Source organism: Dermochelys coriacea, chromosome 18 (genome assembly GCF_009764565.3).
Source record: "Dermochelys coriacea isolate rDerCor1 chromosome 18, rDerCor1.pri.v4, whole genome shotgun sequence".
NCBI lineage: Eukaryota > Metazoa > Chordata > Testudines > Dermochelyidae > Dermochelys > Dermochelys coriacea.
Window position 1 is genome coordinate 21,599,701 of NC_050085.1, and position 20,053 is coordinate 21,619,753.

Consider the following 20,053-nt stretch of genomic DNA (forward strand, 5'->3'; position numbering starts at 1 on the left):
ACAGCATACACAGAAATGGATCGGGTTTGAGAGTAGTTTGGGTGAGTAATAGCAGCTGCATGGTGCGATCAACCGGAGAAGCACTGATCACCCAGTCGCAGAAGAAATTTATGAATTTTTCAGTAAAATATTAGTCAGCATCAGGGACCCAAATAATGTATTTGGGGAAAGTTTAATAATGCTAAGATCCACCTTTTGGAAGAATTAACTATCTATATTTTTAACGTGCAATTTAATAGAAATGGAAATAATGCAAGGATTCATTTTTGGCCTCACTTTCAGCTCTGTGATGAGCTTCCAAGGTAATGGTAGCTGTGGAATAAGTTTACAGCTTTACACTCTTTAGGAGGAGCAAATTAGGGTTGCAGAAGCAAAGCAGTAGGTAAATCCCCATCCCCTGGCAAGGAGAAAGTTTGGGCTTGGGGAGACAGCGCAGGACAAATTCTGCTGTCACTTACAGGGTCTGGAAATTCAGATTAATTCCATTAGAATTGGTGGAATTGTTCTGGGTTAACACTGGTGACACACACGAGCAGAACCCGTCCTACCAAGACACCAGGCTGTCTGTGTTCTGATATTACAGTGCTGTGCCGCGAATGGCCATATGACCCTAGCCTGGATGATTCCTGCGCTCTGGGCTGCCTAAATTCAAAGCCAGATTCAATAATGTCAGTGGGTAGAATGCAAACTTGAAATGCTTTGTGTGTGTAACTTCGCAAACATCTCCCTGATCACTCTGCAGTATGTTATGTTCTTAGCACAAACAGATCTAACCATTGCTTAATTAATATTGCCCACAAACTAGGCTTGACATAGAAATATTGCTTGCTACAGAAATTTTAGTTTCCCCCCAGAAAAACCTAGCTAATCACCATAAATCATCACCCAAAAACCTCTGTAGGATTGGGAATATCACACAGTCCATACTAATGACATGGGGAGGAAGCACTCTCTACATCTTCATTTGCAAAAGGAGGCAAGGTGAATGCATCAGGTTTCACTCAGAATTCCTTCTTTATGGATCTTCACGAGGCCCTATGGGCAATCTTTGCCCCTGATGTTATAGGAGTTCTAGGAGTCTATACACCCACCCCTCTCTCCTGCACAACTCCCCACCTGTGGTTCAGGATTCGGTGAATCATCATCCACTCGGGTTTGATGCCATAGCGATAGTACTTCTCCTCCATCTTGACATACTGTGGGTCTTTGTTCTTCCGCTTCTCGCTTTTGCCGTCCTCATCCCCAGAGCCATAGTCAAAGGCCGGGGGCTCATCCATGTCGTTCTTTCTTTGATAGTTGCGATACATCACGGTGTGGTAGAGCTCCAGCTGCGCCCGGAGAGCAACAAACGGGGGAACTGGTTATGTTTCAACACCCCCACACACGTGTCGAAAAGGGCCACAGGTGTGCCAGGCCCAGCCACGGGCAGCACTGCACACAGTCCCCCTCTCACCAGCCTCTCTGCGTCTTACCTGCAGCTCCTTGACCCAGGAACAGTGCCAGTAGGAGAGTCCTGCCCACTTCACAAAGAACTCCCGCTCCGGGATCCCCTCCAGGGGCTTTGATGGAGGGACAGACAGCTCCAGCTCAGGTGGAGGGAGTCCAGACAGGAAGGGAGCAGGGGGCTCTCGCCAGACCCAGTGCAGGATGCGTTGGACTTTGCCTTTTAAGGGAGGGCACTGAGAATAAAAGGAGGCAAAAATAACACACACATACTCATTGTTTAAAATGGGCCCCGTCAGCCCCATACAGCATTTCCCCCTTCCACTTCCCTGGCAGCACAGCCCTGAAACACCAGGGAAAGCCCAACCCATCACTACCAAGCCCCGGCTTCTCAATGGCTGGACACCAGACCTGGCCTGGATTGAGCACTGGACCTGCACTGGCAGTGGAGTCTGCTGGAGGGCAAAGAGGTTTGCAGTGGGGGAATGTAGCAGAGATCCTGCCTGGGCCAAGCCGTGAGGGGAGCTGTTACTCTGAGGGAAGTCTGCACCAAAAAATTAAAAATTCTACACACGATATTTTAAAATTTTGCAAAACTCTCCATATTTTATTTGTCAAATTAACACCATATATTCAGGCCAGTTTCAACTATTTTGGTAACTTCTTATAAAATACCTGTCAGCAAGTATGTCTGTCACAATACAGGTTTCAGAGTAGCAGCCGTGTTAGTCTGTATTCGCAAAAAGAAAAGGAGGACTTGTGGCACCTTAGAGACTAACAAATTTATTAGAGCATAAGCTTTCGTGAGCTACATCCGATGAAGTGAGCTGTAGCTCACGAAAGCTTATGCTCTAATAAATTTGTTAGTCTCTAAGGTGCCACAAGTACTCCTTTTCTTGTCACAATACAGACAACAAAAAAAGATTCAGGAAATGTCGCGGGGCAGGAGCTGAAATTTGTGAAGCATTTTGGTGGAAATCACAAATTCTGCAGGATAAAATACAATTCTGCAGGGAACATGAATTCTGCACAAATTCTGCATTGCGCAGTGGTGCAGAATCCCCCTAGGAGTAAGCTGTCCAGAGAAGGAGGGCATTGCCAGGGCAGAGAGGGAGGTGCACTAATCCAGAGGCCCCCTGAGCAGTCTCCACTGGTGCCGGGGCCATAACTGGAAACTGCTTCCACTGTGGGAAATCCCCAGGTAGGATGGGCAGCAGCAACTGGCAGTAAATTAGGCCCAGACTCAAGGGAACCCAGACTCAAGGGAACAAACTGGGCAGTTTTTAATAACTCCAGAGTCAGGCCAGTTCTAGGCCTGGCCTGCCACCTCTGACTCAGCCTGGACAGTCCTGAAAGGAAATGCTGTGCTCTATGTCAACCCCAGGGCTTGTTTCTTAATCAGTGCTCTTTTTTACTGGTCAGACAGTAACGACTGAGTGAGAGGGGTGAAACACACAGGGCGGGGTGAGTGAGAGAGTGCCCTCCAAGGCACCTTCAATGATGGCAGATCCATCCCCTGGATGCAGGCGTGCTGGAGAAGGATGGCTCTGTCTGAGCAGCCATGATGCTGCCCATGTCCCAGCTGGGGACAGAACGGGCTGGGAAGTAATCAGTGTTTCACTAGTCCCATATTTAATTCTCCAGTGCTGTCGCGGGCTCCACAAATCACGGCTACCCGCCACTGCAGCTCAGCTGCCTCCGGTGGGGGAGGCTACTCCATGCAGGAGATTCATCAAATGGGACCTGACACTTAATCTAAAAAGTTGCAGGGAAATAACCGGTCAGTGAGTCTGTGCAGGGAACAGAGCCTTCCAGAGACCCAGCGGGCCCTAAAGGCAGCCCGGGGAGGGGGATGACAGACTCTGCAGGGCAGGACAGCAGGCCCATGGGGAAGAGGGCATGGGATGGGGGCACATCAGAGGGGGGTGGGATCAGAGCCCATCAGAGCGGGGCATCTGTCTGCCCTCACTCTAGCGCCAGTTCTGAAACCCTCAGGCCAGGCTGAGGCCCACTCCTTGCCCCGGGGGAAGCGAGGGGGCAGCAGGACAAAGGCTGGTAACACTCACTGTACAGCGCGGGCAGAGCCATTCACCGTTTGGTATTTCCGGCAGAGGCGGGTTCAGACAGTGCAGGTGATAGGAAGACGGGCAGGTGTCACAACACAGCAGCTCCCCGCCATCCTTGCACACACGGCAAAACTCCATGTGGTCGTCCTCCTCCTCCTCCTCCTCGCCTCCTTCCTCGTCCTCCTCCTCCTCTTCCTTCGGCTCCCACTGGATCCCTTCCTTCTCCTAGGGACGGTGCATCAGCACAGTGCGAGTCGTTACTTAGGTGGCCCATCCAGTGCCCCAACACGCACGGGCACTTTCCCCAGTGGGCCGAGTTCTCAACCCTCAGCACCCGAACACGCAGCTGCAAGAGCTCCTCTTGGGGTAAGAGCTGCCTGAGGAGGCTGAGAAGCTAAGTCAGCCTGGCAGGGATTTGGATCCATGAATCCAGGGAGTCCAGGCCATTTCCAACCCGAGTCTTAGCTCCGTTAAGCTGCCCCTCTGGTGAACACTGCAACAAAGTTTGGCTGCAGCCAAATCCTGCTGCTCTGGTCCAGGACATGGTTTCAGAGCCAATGATCATATGGCACCAACTAAAAAGCAAAGGCTCCTTTTGGGCAGGGTGCCGCTGCGACCTAGATGACCCCATGTGCAGTGAGGAGTGGGACACATAAATCTCTGAGCGCTCCTCTCTGCAGAAGAGGAACCCTCCTTTTACTAGTGCTCCCAGCTATGTTCTAAGCTGATTTTCAGCAGCAAAGTTACCCAGTTTCAAACCAACCCCACAGTTACTCACACAGTGCGGGCAGCTCCACTTGCCCTCCGGTGCTTTCTCCAGCTCAGGATCCAGGCAGACGAGGTGATAGGCGCGAGGACAAGTGTCGCACAGGATAATCTCCCCTCCCTGCTGGCAGACTTCACAGTAATCCTGGTGGTCGGTCTCGTATCCATCCCCTTCTTCAGCTAAGAACAAGGGACACACAGGACAGTCAGAGAAGCAGCAGCCATCACATGCTTTCCCAGGAGGAAACGAGACAATTTCTCTTGTAAAAGGATTCATTATATTTAAGGAAACAAAGAGAACATTCCACCTTAGTCCCCATCTATTACATTCCCCTACCTCTCTGTCCCTCAGCATCAGTTTATCTGGGTCTTTGCACACAGCATCATCTCACCTCTGTCTCTCTTTCTCTCTCTCCACACTGTATCATCCTTTGGTTCCTTCAGGCTCTCAATGGAGAATGCCAGAACCTGGAGAGGTTGCAAGGGAGGCCAGTCAGAGAAACCTCCGCAGATACCATCACCATCAACTGCAAATGTACCATGCAACAATAACACAGCCGAGAAGGACTCTTCCTCTTTGGAGTACTCTGGTCTCCCTGTGTGTGCGCTAGACTCAGAGGCAGGAGCTCATCCAATCTGCTACAGCAGGGGACAAGGAAGGACAGGATGGCTCTATGGTTAAGGCACTGGACTAGGACTCAGTAGACCTGGCTTCAAGTCCCAGTTCTGCCACAGCCTCCCTGAGTGACCTTGAACAAGTCACTAAAACACTCTGTGCACAACTGCTCCTCTGTAAACTAGAGAAGATAATGAGTCTCCCTTTGTCAGTCTGATCTACTAGGACTATAAGCTTCTTGGGGCAGAGTCTATCTCTCGCTATGTATTTGTACAGCACCTCGCACAACGTGGTCTCCATGCACTGCTGCAATGTGAATAACAAACAAAAAGACTAAACAGATTCCGTCTTCGTGTAAGGGACTGATTTGCAGCCAGTCCCAGTCTTCGTGAGCTCAGCTCTCACCGGTGTAAGATGTCAAATCCAGAGAATGAGGACTGTGCATTGCCGGGGTGAGACAGTCTCGTTTCCTATCCCAGCAGAAGCTTCCAGCCCCACATCCAGAAGCTGCCCTTTGATTTGTTGGAAGTATAACCTGAGGGTGAAGATAAGCTACAGGATATTTGGAATTTCTGGATCTGAAATATCTCGTGCGGAGCAAGGACAGAAGATAAAAAGAAAAGGATCTTTTCTTGTCACACTCCAAGAGTGAACGGCTGCCCATGCTGAGAACACAGCAGGGACGGTTCTGCCATGGAGCAGATGGCTGTGCTGAGCCAGCAACAGCTGAGGAGAAGCCAAGCTGCTGCAGTGAATGCAAGTCCGGGATGGTGGGAGGAAACAAGTAGTACACTTCACTCCTGGAGTCCTTCGGGGGCGGAGAGAGACGCTGCCGAGCCAGTGCCCGTGGAACACTTCCGGGCAGTTCAGTCCAAAGGGACCTTTATGGATTTTCTCAGTCGCAATGAAGCAGAGAAAGTGTTGCTAAAAAAAAATGAATGGTATCCAAAAAACGATATGTATATCTGATCCAATACCCTGCTGCGTTCCTTGTCCTGCTGCTTGCATGCATTTCTTAACCCAGGGCACGTCCATGAGGCTGAATGAAGGATGTGCCTTGTGAATTACTCTGGCATTTAACACAGGGAAAAAAACCCTAATCTTGTTCACATCTTCATGCTCCCCTATGTCAGCTAGACACCTTGGCCTACATGGCTGGCCACTCTGTAAGGCTAAATTTACTGGTGGCGTGTTCCCGCAAATACCTTTTTCATGGAAGGGAAACAATGCCAGGCCAGCAGACAGGGCTCTCCCTCCAAAGCAAGGCAGTGCTGAAAGAACGGGAGCTGCTCACACCCCTGGCAAGACACAAGCCAGCAGTGGCATTTCGCGTTGGGTGTGAATGAAGGCGCCCTCGCCCCCACACACCCCCACATGGAGCCAGGGTCAGATGCTGCACTGGAAGCTCCCACACAGGGCTCCAGGGACCAGAGAAGCACACATCAAAACAGGAAACCCAAAAAGAACAGGTGCGGAGTACAAAGAAATGGCCTACTCCTCTTTTTCTTTCTCCTCCTCTTCCCTCTCTTCCCCAAGCCCGCCGAGCATTCGGAGCGCACCGAAGAGCTGTTGATGCTGGCGCTGTCAAAGTCCGATTCCTCCCTCTCCTCCTCTTCACTCTGCAAGAGAAATCAAACCACACAGAGGCAAAGCATTGGCTTCTCGTCCCCCGCTGCCAGAGGGCCAGTCCTTGTGGTAGGAGGAGCGCAGCACGAAGAAGCTGGGCAAATGCATAGGGAGAACACAGCCCATTGAGTGAGCTCCTCGGGGCTGAGCCCCATTGAGGGCAAGCGGTAAAGCTTGCGGGTTCATTGAGTAGTTAGGGATAGGCCACAGGCAGGTTTATACAACTCCTGGTGACATTATGCGGAGGTTATGCAAGTGCGTCACAAAGTAAATCTTATGTATTACACCAATCTCTCGGACTCAGTGTCGAGCCAAATAGGGCTGGATTGTATCCTCAGGACAATACTCTCTCCCCTTTAGCTCTGAAGAGAGGCTGCCAAGCCTGTTCCCTGGCACCTCCAGCAGCCGCTGAAGGGAGCAGACAGATTAAGATTCCAAATCACTGAAAGACTCTAAGTGCAGATTTAAAGAGTGAAAATCAAGCCATTTAAATCAGGCGACAGTCCAATTCCTTCTCCACTTACCTGACAAGAGCCGGAGGCTGGGCTCTCTGGCTGTCTCTGATAACACCTTCACAAATGCACAGATTGCACTGCACGACCAGCCAGGGGTCACTCTGGGAAGGCTCAGTGTCCCCTGAACACCAGTATTGGCCAGAGGCAGGATCAGAAGGTCCCAATGGTCTGATCTAACACCTCAGCCGCTAGGGCCACTCCCTGCACCTCTTACTGATGCCAACAGCCTCATTGTAGTCAATGGCACGGCTTGGGTGAGTCAGGGTTACAGCATCAGGCAACTAGACAGGTTTAGTCTTGCAGGAGAAATGCAGCATCCTCACCCAGGGCCTGGCGCATAAAGAGCCGTTGGCTCATGCATTTTAAAAGTAGCTCCATGAGATACTGTGTTTGAACACAGTTCAGATTTTGCCTGGAGTACGAAACGAGACTGATCCAGCCAACAGGAGCTTTGTGTATCAGACACAATGAGTGCTCAGAATTCCAGGCTCACCCAGAATAGCCCCTCCACGAAAAGCACTAAACAAGCACATGTGTCTGTTGAAGTGAGGGGGAGTAAGGCTGGGGGAAACAAAGCTACCACATCCTCTGCTAAAAGCAGGGAGCTCTCCTCTCCTCCCTCGCTTGGGTGGCTGCACTACCTCTCCAGGACCGATACAGTGAGGGCACCCCCGTACCCCTGTTGCTTCAGTCTGCTGTAACCCTGGCATGTGCATGCGCACACAAAAATTCACACACTCACTACTTAATTGATTTTTTTTTTTTTGCAAATAATTAAATGAGCTAAAACTTACACTGTGACATCACACCTAAAATTAACATGTCTAAATTCTCATTCTGGACTCTAAATCCTTCTTCTCAAAGCTCTGATTTATACACACACAAACACACACACACCGTACTTAGTCCTCTAACTAACTAGGGGAGCAACTCGGAGCTTTTAGCATCACTTGAAAATGTGAATGCACAAATCTAGGGCCCACTTTTGAAACTCTGCCACATATTCACATACTTATGATTGAAAACTACTGCAGCAGATTGGTTCAAAAACGCTCCTTTCACTTGAATCTCTGTTGCACAAAAGTAATTTACAAACTGATTGTATTACGTGTAATGGATCCAGAGGGTTAGTGACTCTAATAAGGTTAAATTAACGGGATTCTGATCAATATTATCAAGACCTTCAGGAGTTCTGTCCTTATTCAATAGTTATTTAAAATATTTATTCTTTAAAATACTCTGCATACATTTGATATTCATACACTGCCAAGTGCACAGCATGCAAACTGTATTACAGATTTTATTGGCCCTGCATTTATTCCTATGGTCTTCTACTCCAGGAACTGTGCTGGAAAATCACAGGCTATAATTAAAGCATTTGATAATTCTCTCTGACATACATTCAGTACGAGGGTAGACCCTAAAGAGTTTATTTGCAAATGAAATCTGAAATTATGTTATCACTGAACTCACCACAGCAAAGTATTAAAACTGATTCTATGATTTTAGTGGAAGAAATTCCCAAACATGCCATCTCTAGGAACGTGAGCCTGGATGCAGTTCTCTTCCAAAGGGTAGAATACCCACTGAGCAAAGATTGGTTTCTAACAAAGAAACGCAAATGAGATTTTAAGATTTCCTTACCCAGGCACAAGTGCAGAGGGACTGCCAGCATTTCTGCAGCTGAAGGAAGCTTGGTGCTTCTAATGGGTGAAATGCATGCCAGTGCAAAGGGCCAATGCCCCATGTAAATTCAACTTGAGCCGCTGGTGCGGCACAGACTGTGTGCTGGCCCCTCTCTGCATAGGAGTGAATTTCCCCCTGTGCAAAATGGGTTGACAGTCACAGCCTAGCTCTGTGGGACAAGTAGCCACATCCAATACCCATCAGTGCAACTGGCACCAATTGTCTCCCTTCTTGGCAGAGAGACGCCAAAACTGAATGAACTACAGAACTGAACACCCTTCTCCTATCTGCGAATGGGGCTTCAGGAGGATAAGGAACACTGCAGGAGGAAGCTTGCCCGGCCACTACCCAAAATGTTGGGGAAAAACAGAGGACTCCAATCTCCAGGGCTGCCCACCCGGCACCCTCCACCAGCACCAACATTCACCGTTTACAGACAGAGAGTGCTTACTGAGGAGCCTTTTTTCCTTTTGTTGGCGATTCCTCCAAACCGGAATTTCACGCCCGCCATCTTTTTCCCCTTCCCCTTTTTCTTCCCATCTTTGGAGCCCTTGATTTTCTTCCGCACTCCTGGACCTAAATGAACAGAAAGATTTTCTTGATGTTCTAATGATGGACACCTTGATTTCTACATTCTCCCCAAACCCTATTGCTCATAATTTACCTTCATTCAAGTATCTTCTGAGAGTTTGCATTGCCTGCGTAACATTCTAGCTTATCACATCATGTTCCCCCCCACACACTGAATCCACACAGAGGATAAGTGCCTAATACTGCTACCTGTTAAGAGAGCGACTCCTTTAGTTAAAGAGGCAAAGGCCCTGTGCTTTGGTGCTGAAGGTCCCATGTTCAATGCTGGGAAAGAACCAAGGCTCTACATTTTTACAGTTTCCTTCCTGTTTGAAAATGATGCTTCACAAACATTCCTCACTGAACTTTATAAATGCAAGAGCAGAGCAATAAAAGCAGCATGTCTCCTTCCCCGAAGGTGCTTCTTTCCCCTGTATTCCTGGCTCTCTGTCTCTCCGCAGTGGGAACCCTAAGCAAATATTGAGGGGTGGCCAACTGCTTCACTTATAAACCTGGGGTTCATATTTAACAGCTTTGCATTTGGGGGAAAAGTGCAGCCTGCCCCTCAGGGGCCAGGAAAGGGACTGCAGCTCAGATACTGCAGAGATGGGTGCAAATAACTAACCTCTGTGGGTGTGGCCGGGGGGACAGAAGACAGCTTCCTCCCACAAGATCAACTAACTGGACTGAGAGATGCTGCACGAAAACTATGGGAAAGGAAAACTGTTGCAAACAGCACCATGCCTCTTGGGCTGCTCCTTTTAAAGCTCTTGAGGCATCAGGATTTGATTGCTGCATAATTGGAACAGAAACTTCATGAAGAAAAACTGTAGGAACAAAGGGAGATTTCTCTCCCTCCTCCCCTTCCCCATTTTTTCTTCCAGTGACTCATGAAGCCCTTTCTGAACGCTGAGGGAAGCCTCCCGTCTGCCGTCAGGAGCAGGAAGATGTTAATAGTTTCAGACTCATTTCAATAAAAATTAGATCAATTCCGTAGGAGCTGCTGTAGATTAACATGCTTGCAAATGGGGTTTGAAGCCAGTGTCCTTCCAGCTCCCTGCTAGGAAATCAAATGCCGTATAAGTTATTTTTGTAATCTTTTCTATTGTGGTCTCTTGACTATCCTTGAATGTCCTACGTCGGTCCAGATGGAATGCATCGGCCAGACTGCTGAATATTACAGAGGCATACAGACAGAACACATCTGCTCTGCCAATGTCCTGCCCTGCATCCTACCACCTCTACTATTCCATTTGAGTTTCCCCCAACAGATTTTCAAGCGCCCCTCAGTCCTGATCTTACTGGCCTGCAAATTCACTCCAGTTAGAAAAGTGCCATTTCCAGGAGGTTGTGAGATTTCACTAGCGAATATTTATAAAGCTCTTTGAGATCCTTTGTGACACAGGTATCACATCAAGAAATATTATTATTATTATTGCTTTATTTAAAATAGGATACAAATCTTCCATGGTCCTGCTAACATGATCGGTCATTATATAAGGAATCACAGTTCATCGGTGGCATTTATTATAGAACACAAATGCAAACTACAAACACAGACTCACAGGTTTCCCCACAGCTCAGTTTCCAGCTTTGATTCCCTTACTTACCAGGCTTCACACCCTGTCTGGAACTAGCTAGGTAGCACACGGACACATCTACTGGCTAAATAATATATTGCAAGTAAATGTATTGTTTATCATTGCAAGATCTACCCAAGTTGTCCAGTTAGCCATTCATTCCTGCCTGGCACGTTACCTTTGCCCTCCTTAGTTTTAGCTTTCCTGATGGCCATGGGCAGAGCAGACTGCTGAGGGCTGACAGAAAGCTGAGGTGCAATGGTGACTGTTTCCACAGCTGCCGCCACTGCGGCTGCCGCTGCCGCAGCCGAGCTGCCTTTGAACGGGTTGTTGGCGCTGAATTCTCGCCATTTGGCACCAAGCACCGTCATCATCTTGGACATGGGGATTTTGGGATTCTTCTTGGCAATGAGAGGCCTGCAAGGTGGGGTAGGAAAAACCATCAGTCAATAGGGCTCCTCTGCTGTCTGATTGTTTTAACTCATCACATGCTGGGGAAAAGCGTAACATGAATTAGCAACCAATGCCTGACACCGATTGTGACGAGTCACTGGCAACAGATGCACTGAAAACAGTAGAAACCAGAACTGCCCTAGCAAGGAAAGAGGGGGAAATGTTCAAATATTCAGTGATTTTTTTTTCCCAAAAAAATCTTTGATCGTTTTCAATCAGCTTAAAGAGCCGCGGGGGGGGGGGGGATTTCAGAATTTTCAACAACAAAAAATTGGGAAAATTTTATTTTTTTGTGCCTTTTCCAACCAGTCCTGCAATGAAACCCCTTGGAAAACAGTGTCCTGAAGAACACCTCTCCGATACATGTGGTGAAGCACCAAGGTATAAATGATGCCCCAGGGCAGCAAACTTAAACTGGCCAAGAGAATGCTTTGGAGTCAGGGATAATTCATTACTACTTGTATAGCACCGTGGCATGACATTGCATCATCTCCCTGCTGCGTCTGACCTTGCCCTCAAAGCAAATAGTAACCTTCTAGGGTCCAACTGGCTATGGGCGAGAACAGAACCCCACTTGGGATACATCCAGAGTCTCTGCAGAGATTGTAGCCCAGATCCTGCATGTGATGAGGAGCTGATTGTGCAGTCTGGCAGAATGTCAGTAAACTGCACATGACTGGTTTTCTGTTGGTGAAGAATCAGCATTCTAATGCCTTGGCTTTATCAACTCGATTGGGTAGTAACCAAGTTCAAAACAGATCCCCATCCATACGCACAATGCTCCACCGCTCAGCCTCTTACCTGAGAAACTGACTGAAAGCTTTGTAATTAGTGAGAGTATGGTAATCTTCTTCTGAGAAAATATAATCCACATCATCCAGGCCCCACTCCTCCATTAGCTGCGCTGAGCTCTTGGGCTCCTATGGATTTACAAAGGGATACATTTAATGCAAATGACAGAGGTGCTACGAATGAGCGGTGTGCAGCCACGCCTGTTATGTACTGCATGCCATCTCCTACTCCTAGACCTCCACAACATGGGGATTGGTTTCTGTCGGTTAAAAGAGGGAGTGTGCACAAGTGCTTAGTAAACAAATACACTACCTAGCTGGAAAACAATACAGTGCCTTCCAAATGCTTCCCTAACCCCACCACAGCTTTAGTGTCACCACGAAATGTAATCTGTGGGTACATCAAATGCATCAATGGGAACTGTGGCAAAATCCATTTGCTAGTAGCTGTGACAGCACAAGGCCCCGGTCCACTCCGGTGTCTCCTGACTCACTGGGTGCTACTGCTTTTCCGCACCTTGGGGAGGGGTGCCCCGGTGTTAAAGGATTTTTTGAAAAGCAAAGGCTGTTTTAACATCAGTATCCGAGGAGCCAGAGAGTCATCACTCATCTGCTTTTCCACAGAACCAGATACATAAATGAACCACAACTGTCAATGGCACCACTGGTGCACGCACTATTGGCGACTGTGCAACAGAGACCTCGAAGAGCAGCTAAGAGCCAAAATAAGAGAGAGGGACAAGGGGCTGGAGCTGGTTGAAGAAACTTGGGTGGAATCATTTTCCTCCAGAATACATGACACTGACATGCTTCCTGAAATCAGATCCATTTCGCTGGAACTCTGTTTTGGAAAAAAACGGGAAAAGTTCTGACAATATTGAAATGTCTCACTTCAACAATGTCAAAACAAAACCCTTCCGGCTTTCCACTGTGGATTTTTTTTATTTTGTAACAGAATACAGCATTTTTAAAAGTCAAATCCAAAACGAAATGTTTCAATCAACCCAAACAAAAAGTCAGAATTTTTCTTTGGATAATGTCAAAATTTTAGTTTTTGCTCCAGTTTGGAACAAAGCCAAAATTTCCAAATCCTTCATGAAACAGAATTTCCTCCTCCACACAGCTCTCCCAAGCACCAAACCTGCCAGGTGCCCAGTGCCCTCAGCTCCTCTGGGAACATCTGGGAGTGGGAGCACTCCACTCCCTGCAGGATCGGACCCCCAGTTAGTCATACGGGCAGAGACTGAAATGAAACTCCTCCTGAGGAAGTGCCTGGTGAAAAACAGCCCCCTTGGCCTTTTCCCACAGCCCATCCTCGCATTGAGAGAGAGTAACAGGGAGGTGTCCTAAAGTTCCCATTCTCAGAAACAACCCAACTAATGGACCAAGGTCCTGGACAGTAATTGTAGGTACCTTTAAACCTCCTTCCTCATTATCATCCTCCTCTTCATCTTTCTTCTTCCGCTTGGCTTTTTTCTCTTTCTTTTCTTTGAGCTTCTTCTTCTTCTTTTTGTTGGGCGAATAGTCACTCCCTTCGCTCTCAGATTTCTCCTCCAGTTCCTCTTCGTTTTCAGATATTTCATCATTACTCCCCTAAGAGAGGAAGGCATAGTGAAGGAATGGCCAGGATCTCCCCTCCCCAGCTTCCCTGCACAAACCCCTCTGGTCATTTGCCAGATTCAGTCATTCTCATTCATTACTTTTACATTTTAAAACACTCCAGCTACAGTATATGTGGATAGCAATATCCTAGCAGAAGTCAAGGAAATGCCACTCTCACTTGGCTTAATCTGGGCTGTAAGAAGGGTCTGACTGTAGGAGACACAAGCAGAAACATTGTTTTCCATTCATAATTTTGTTGCAGGGGAAGGACACTCCTCTGGTTAAGACACTGGACTGGGACTCAGCAGATCTTTGATATAATGATGCAGACAGAAGGCCAGCAGCAGAATGGGGGCTGTGTAGTTTATTGCACTGAATGCAGCATGTAGGATGACAGGCCTGGCGGGCAGGTGACATATGTACGCATTTGGTGCACACAGCTTATGACCCTCAGGAACCGAGTACAGGCTCTTGAGACCAGAGTGGCTGAACTGGAGGAGCTAAGGAAGACAGACACTTTCCAGGAGAGTTGAGCGGTCCCACCCCAGTCTGATAGCCTCTGGACAGCTGAGGAAGATGCAAGACTTGGGGAAGGAGCACATCCAGCTGGAGTGGAGGGAAGTAATCCCATGGTTGGGACTCTCCTTCCAGATGGTGTCACGGGATCCTCTCGCATTGAGGATACCCCTCCAGAGGAGGGGAAATCTGTTATTAGGAAGAGACAGGCAATCGTAATAGGAGATTCATTTATTAGAAATATAGATAGTTGGGTTTGTGATGACCGAGAGAACCGCATGGTGAATTGCCCACTCGGTGTGAAAACTGCAGACCTCTCGAGACATCTAAACAGACTTACATGCAGGGCTGGGGAGGAGCCAGTGGTCATGGTACACGTACGACCAGTGGCACAACAAAAGGTAGCAGAGAGGTCCTTTAGGCTAAATTTAGGCTGCTAGGTAAGAGATTAAAGTCCAGGACCTCCATGGTATCATTCTCTGAAATGCTTCCAGTTCCAGACAGGGATCCAAGTAGACAGGCAGAACTGCAGGTCTCAATGTGTGGAGGAGACAATGGTGTTCGAAGGAGGGAGTTAAGGTTATTAGGAACTAGACAACCTTTTGGGAAAGGAGGAGACTATACAGGAAGAATGGGCTCCACCTAAACCAAAATGGAACCAGGCTGCTGGTATGTCAAATTAAAAGGTTGTACAGGAGTTTTTAAACTAAGGGCTGGGAGAAAGCCGACAGGTCAGACAGACACATCCCATAGGGAGGGATTTATTAAAGGGGATACTCTATATCCTAGTAAAGAGGAGAGGACAGAAGTTGATAAAGTACAGGTAGGAACTGAAGAGAAACAGTCAAATGAACAAGAGTCCCCATTCAATTACATCTCCTGAAGGCAGACAACTAAGTATGGACAAATTGTATAAGTGCTTGTACACAAATGCTAGAAGTCTAAATACTAAGATGGGTGAACTTGAGTGCCGTGTATTAAATGAGGATATTGATATCATAGGCATCACAGAAGCTTGGCGGAACAATGATAATCAATGAGATGGGGTAATACCAGGATACAAGATATATCAGAATGACGAAATAGGTCATGTTGGCAAGGGAGTGGCACTAAATGTACATGTAAGCGTGGGGTCAAATATAGTAAAAATCTTAAACAAATCAAACAGCACCACAGAATCTCTATGGATAGAAATTCCAGGCTTGAATAATAAGAGTATAGCAGTGGGAATATACTACCGACCATCTGTCCAGGATGGTGATTGTGAAATGCAAAGGGAGATTAGAGAGGCTACAAAAACAGAGAACCCAATAACAATGGGGAATTTCAACTATCCCCATATTGACTGGAAACATGTCACCTCATTATGCAATCCAGAGGGAAAATTCCTAGCCACTATTAATGACTGCTTCTTGGAGCAGTTTGTCTTGCACCCCAGAAGGGGAGAGGCAATTATTTATTTAGTCTAAGTGGTACATAGGATCTAATCCAAGAGGTGGATATAGCTGAACCACACAGTAATAATGAGCATAATGTCATTAAATTTAACATCCTTCTAGGGAGGAAATTGCCTAAGAAACCCACCACAGTAGCATTTAGCTTCAAAAAGGGGAACTACACAAAAATGAGAAAGCTAGTTAAACGGAAATTAAAAGGAATAGTACAGAGAGTGAAATGCCTGCAAACTGTGTGGAAACTGTTTTAAAACACCATAAAAGAGGCTCAAACTAAATGTATACCCCAAATTAAAAAAAAAAAAAAAACAGCTAGAGGGCCAAAAAATTCCACCATGGCTAAACAACATAGTAAAAGATGCAGTTAGAGACAAAAAGACATCCTTTAAAAACTGGAAGTCAAATACAACTGAGGAAAATAGAAAGGAGCATAAACTCTGGCAAGTCAAGTGTAGAAGAATAATTAGGCAGTCCAAATTTGAAGAGCAACTAATAAAAGACAAAAACTAACAGCAAAAAAAAAATTTAAGTACATCAGAAGCAGGAAGACAGTCCAAAAATCAGTGGGGGTCACTGGATGATTGAGGAACTAAAATACTCAAGGAAGACAAGGCCATTGCAGAGAAGCTAAATGAATTCTTTGCATCAGTCTTCACTGCAGAGGATGTGAGGTGTGGTGATTTCCACACCTGAGCCATTCCTTTTAGATGGCAAATCTGAGGATCTGTCCCACACAGAGGTGTCAATAGGGGAGGCTTTGGAACAAACTGAGAAACTAAACCAGGGGTGGGCAAACTTTTTGGCCTGCGGGCTACATCGGGGTGCGAAACAGTATGGAGGGCCGGGTAGGGAAGGCTGTGCCTCCCCAAACAGCCTGGACCCAGCCCCCTATCCACCCCCTGATAACCCCCCTCAGAACCCCCAACCCATCCAACTGCCCCTGCTCCTTGTCCCCTGACCACCCCCTCCGGGGACCCCCACCCCTGACCGCCCCCCGGGACACCACCCCCTATCCAAATCCCCCCCCCGTTCCCCATTCCCTGTGGCTGCGGGGAAGGGTGGGCAGCAGGGGAGGGGCCAGGGGCTAGCCTCCCCAGCCGGGAGCTCAGGGGCCGGGCAGGATAGTCCCGCGGGCCACCCATCTCTGAACTAAACAGTAACAAGTCACCAGGACCAGATGCAATTCACCCAAGAGTACTAGTTCAACTCAAATATGAAACTGCAAGATTACTAACTGTGGTGGGTAACTTATCACTTAAATCAGCCTCCATATCAGAGGACGGGCAGATAGCTAATGTAATGTTGATTGTTTCAAAAAAGCTCAGAGGCGACCCTGAAAATTACAGGTTGGTAAGCCTAACTTCAGTACCAGGGAAATTGGATGAAACTACAGTAAAGAACAGAATGATCAGACACATAAATTAACATGATCTGTTGGGGAAGAGTCAACACAGCTTTTGTAATGGGAATTCAAGGCCTATCACTCTATTTGAATTCTTTTAGGGCATCAACAAGCATGTGGACAAGCATCAACAAGCATGTGGATGCAGTGGATACAGTGCCCTGGGACTTTAAGCATGCCTCTGACAAGGTCCCACAGCAAAGGCTCTTAAGCAAAGTGAGCGGTCCTGGGTAATCAGTAACTGGCTAAAAGATAGGAAACAAAGGGTAGGAATAAAGAGTCAATTTTCATAGTGGAGAAAATAAATAGAAAGTAAATAGCAGGAACTTGTACTGGGACAAGAGTGGTTCAACATATTCATAAATGATCTGGAAAAAGGAGTAAAGAGTGAAGTGGCAAAATTTGCAGACGACACAAAATTACCCAAGGTATTTAAGTCCAAGCTGACTGCGAAGAGCTACAAAGGGATCTGACAAAACTGGGTGACTGGGCAAGAAAATGGCAGACGAAATTCAATGTTGATAAATGCAAAGTAATGCACATTGGAAAATGTAATCCCAAAATAATGAGGTCTAAATTAGCTGTAACCTCTCAAGAAAGAGATCTTGGACTCATGGATAGTTCTCTGAAAACATCTGTTCAATATGCAACAGCAGACAAAAAAGCTAACAGAATGCTAGGAACCATTAGGAAAGGGATAGATAATAAGCCAGAAAATATCATCATGCCATTCTATAAATCTATGATATGCCCACACCATGAATACTGCCTGCAGACCTGTTCACCGCATCTCAAAAAAGATACATTAGAATTGGAAAAATTACCGAGAAGGGCAACAAAAATGATGAGAAGGATGGAGCAGCTTCCATATGAGGAGAGATTAAAATGACTGGAACTGTTCAGTTTAGAAAAGAGACAACGAAGGGGGGCGATGAGCGAGGTCTATAAAATCATGGCTGGTGTGGAGAGATTGAATAAAGAAATGTTAATTACTCCTTCTCATATAACCAGGGTCATCCAATGAAATTAATAGGTAGGTTTAAAACAAACATAAGGGAGTACTTCTTTAGTTAATCTGTGGAACTCATTACCAGGGGATGTTGTGAAGGCCAAAGTATAATTGGGTTCAAAAAAGAATTAGACAAGTTCTTGGCATATAGGTCCATCAATGGCTATTAGCCAAGATGGTCAGGGATGCAACCCCATGCTCTAGGGGTCCCTTAACCTCTGACTGCTGGAAGCTAAGACTGGACAACAGGAGATAGATCACTCAATACATTGCCCTCTTCTGTTTGTTCCTTCTGAAACATCTGGCACCAGCCACAGTTGAAAGACAGGATACTGGGCTAGATAGACCTCTGGTCAACCCAGCATGGCGATTCTTATGTGCTGATATCCAATCCCAGTTCTACCACAGACTTCCTAAGTGACCTTGTGTCTCAGTATCCCATCTGCAAAATGGAGACAATACTTACCTACATCACAGACATGCTGGGAGTATAAATGCACCAACATGTGCTAAATGCTCAGAAACTACCATGGTGAGCACCATAGAATACTCCTGGGGGCATGCTATGCCAAAAATTTTAAAATTCTGCACACAATATTGAAAATTCTGCAAATTTTATTTGTCAAAATAACACTATGTAATCACACCAGTTTCAATTATTTTGGTAATTTATTTCAAAATATCTGTCAGCAAGTATGTTTGTAACAATACAGATACATAAAAATTCCCCCAGGAGTAGAGAGTTAAAGAAACCCCTATGACAACCCAGTTCCTGTTTCTCTACCCCCTTCCAGGGATGCAGAGGGAGAAACAGCCTGATGCTCGGTCCCGGGCTTGCACGGAGTTTCCTGCATGCCGCCCTCTCCTTCCCTTAGGGCATGCTGGGAACTGCAGCTGCCAGGAACCCTCTAGCCCCCTCTCCCGCCCTCTGCCCAGCAGTCTCTTCTATGTGCAAGCTTGGCTCCGCTGAGTCCAGTGGCCCCTAGTTGCAGCTAGCAGCACTGCAGCCCATTTCTGTGCGGGAAAGGATATTCTGCACGCACATTAATTTCTGCAAAATTCAGCATTGCGCTGTGGCGCAGAATTCCCCCAGGAGTAATAGAAAAGCTTACATATAAATTAAATGGAAAATAATGCAACACAGATGACATTAATTTTGGAAACTGCTGTCTTGTCCAATGTATCTGTAAATGATACATCATACTCCTACTTTACTGTCAATGCTGCACCGTGTGTGTAGTGGGGATGTTTGGCCCTAGTCAGGTAAAGGGGATGTTTATTTTGCCTTTCCTTTGTGATGAGTATATATGTATTTTCACAAAATCCTGCAGGGGATACCGCAAGGTCGCACCCAGGTACTATTCTGATGGGAGATGGTATAAAATAGACAAGTAAATAGATAGCAACGGATGCTAAATTAATCTATATATTAAAAAACTGAATGATGTGTAAAATAAAACAACAGCTCTAACTAGTGACATATGCTATGTCATAGACAGAGAGAGGTAACTGTTTTTCTAAAAGATCCTAAAATTTCAAGTTCTGCAACATCTCTGATTGACATCAAACAAGGTAATTTATGGATTTCTGCCTTGTATTTGTTTATGTCTTAGCATAAATAAAATGTCACTCTCATATTGCAAGTATGAGAGGTAAGGAAAACAGGATTTCTTTAGTTGTGTTACATCAGTTAGATTATCAAACACCTTTTTTGTTAGTTTTTCCTCAGCTCAGTTATTTGCTGCACTGACAGCACCACAGCTCTCCCTCACCCCCAAGGCCTCCTCACTGTAAATCAGTTACATTTCTCAGTCCAGACACATTTTGCACTTCACTCTTCTCTTGACCCCACACCAGGCCCCTTCCCAGGTGTATATGATCAAAAGTTCTGCAGTGTGGGAGCAAGAAGAAATTATTTCCTTCTATCCATTATCACTTTGGGCAATAAGGTTTCCTACA

The 20,053-nt window shown here is 46.6% G+C and overlaps 1 protein-coding gene across 5 annotated transcripts in view; it reads right to left on the bottom strand.

Annotated features, from left to right (window-relative positions):
* CHD5 (chromodomain helicase DNA binding protein 5) overlaps positions 1-20,053 on the bottom strand; it is an 86,835-nt gene that overhangs the window by 39,119 nt on the left and 27,663 nt on the right. For all 5 annotated transcript variants that reach the window (XM_043500045.1, XM_038377055.2, XM_043500043.1 and 2 more), the window contains exons 3-11: positions 13,525-13,704; positions 12,122-12,240; positions 11,046-11,284; positions 9,169-9,293; positions 6,386-6,509; positions 4,288-4,454; positions 3,510-3,734; positions 1,473-1,679; positions 1,117-1,328 (exon numbers count right to left, since the gene is read on the bottom strand). In XM_043500045.1, the coding sequence (XP_043355980.1) occupies positions 1,117-1,328; positions 1,473-1,679; positions 3,510-3,734; positions 4,288-4,454; positions 6,386-6,509; positions 9,169-9,293; positions 11,046-11,284; positions 12,122-12,240; positions 13,525-13,704 (1,598 nt within the window). The remainder of the gene's footprint in view (positions 1-1,116; positions 1,329-1,472; positions 1,680-3,509; positions 3,735-4,287; positions 4,455-6,385; positions 6,510-9,168; positions 9,294-11,045; positions 11,285-12,121; positions 12,241-13,524; positions 13,705-20,053) is intronic.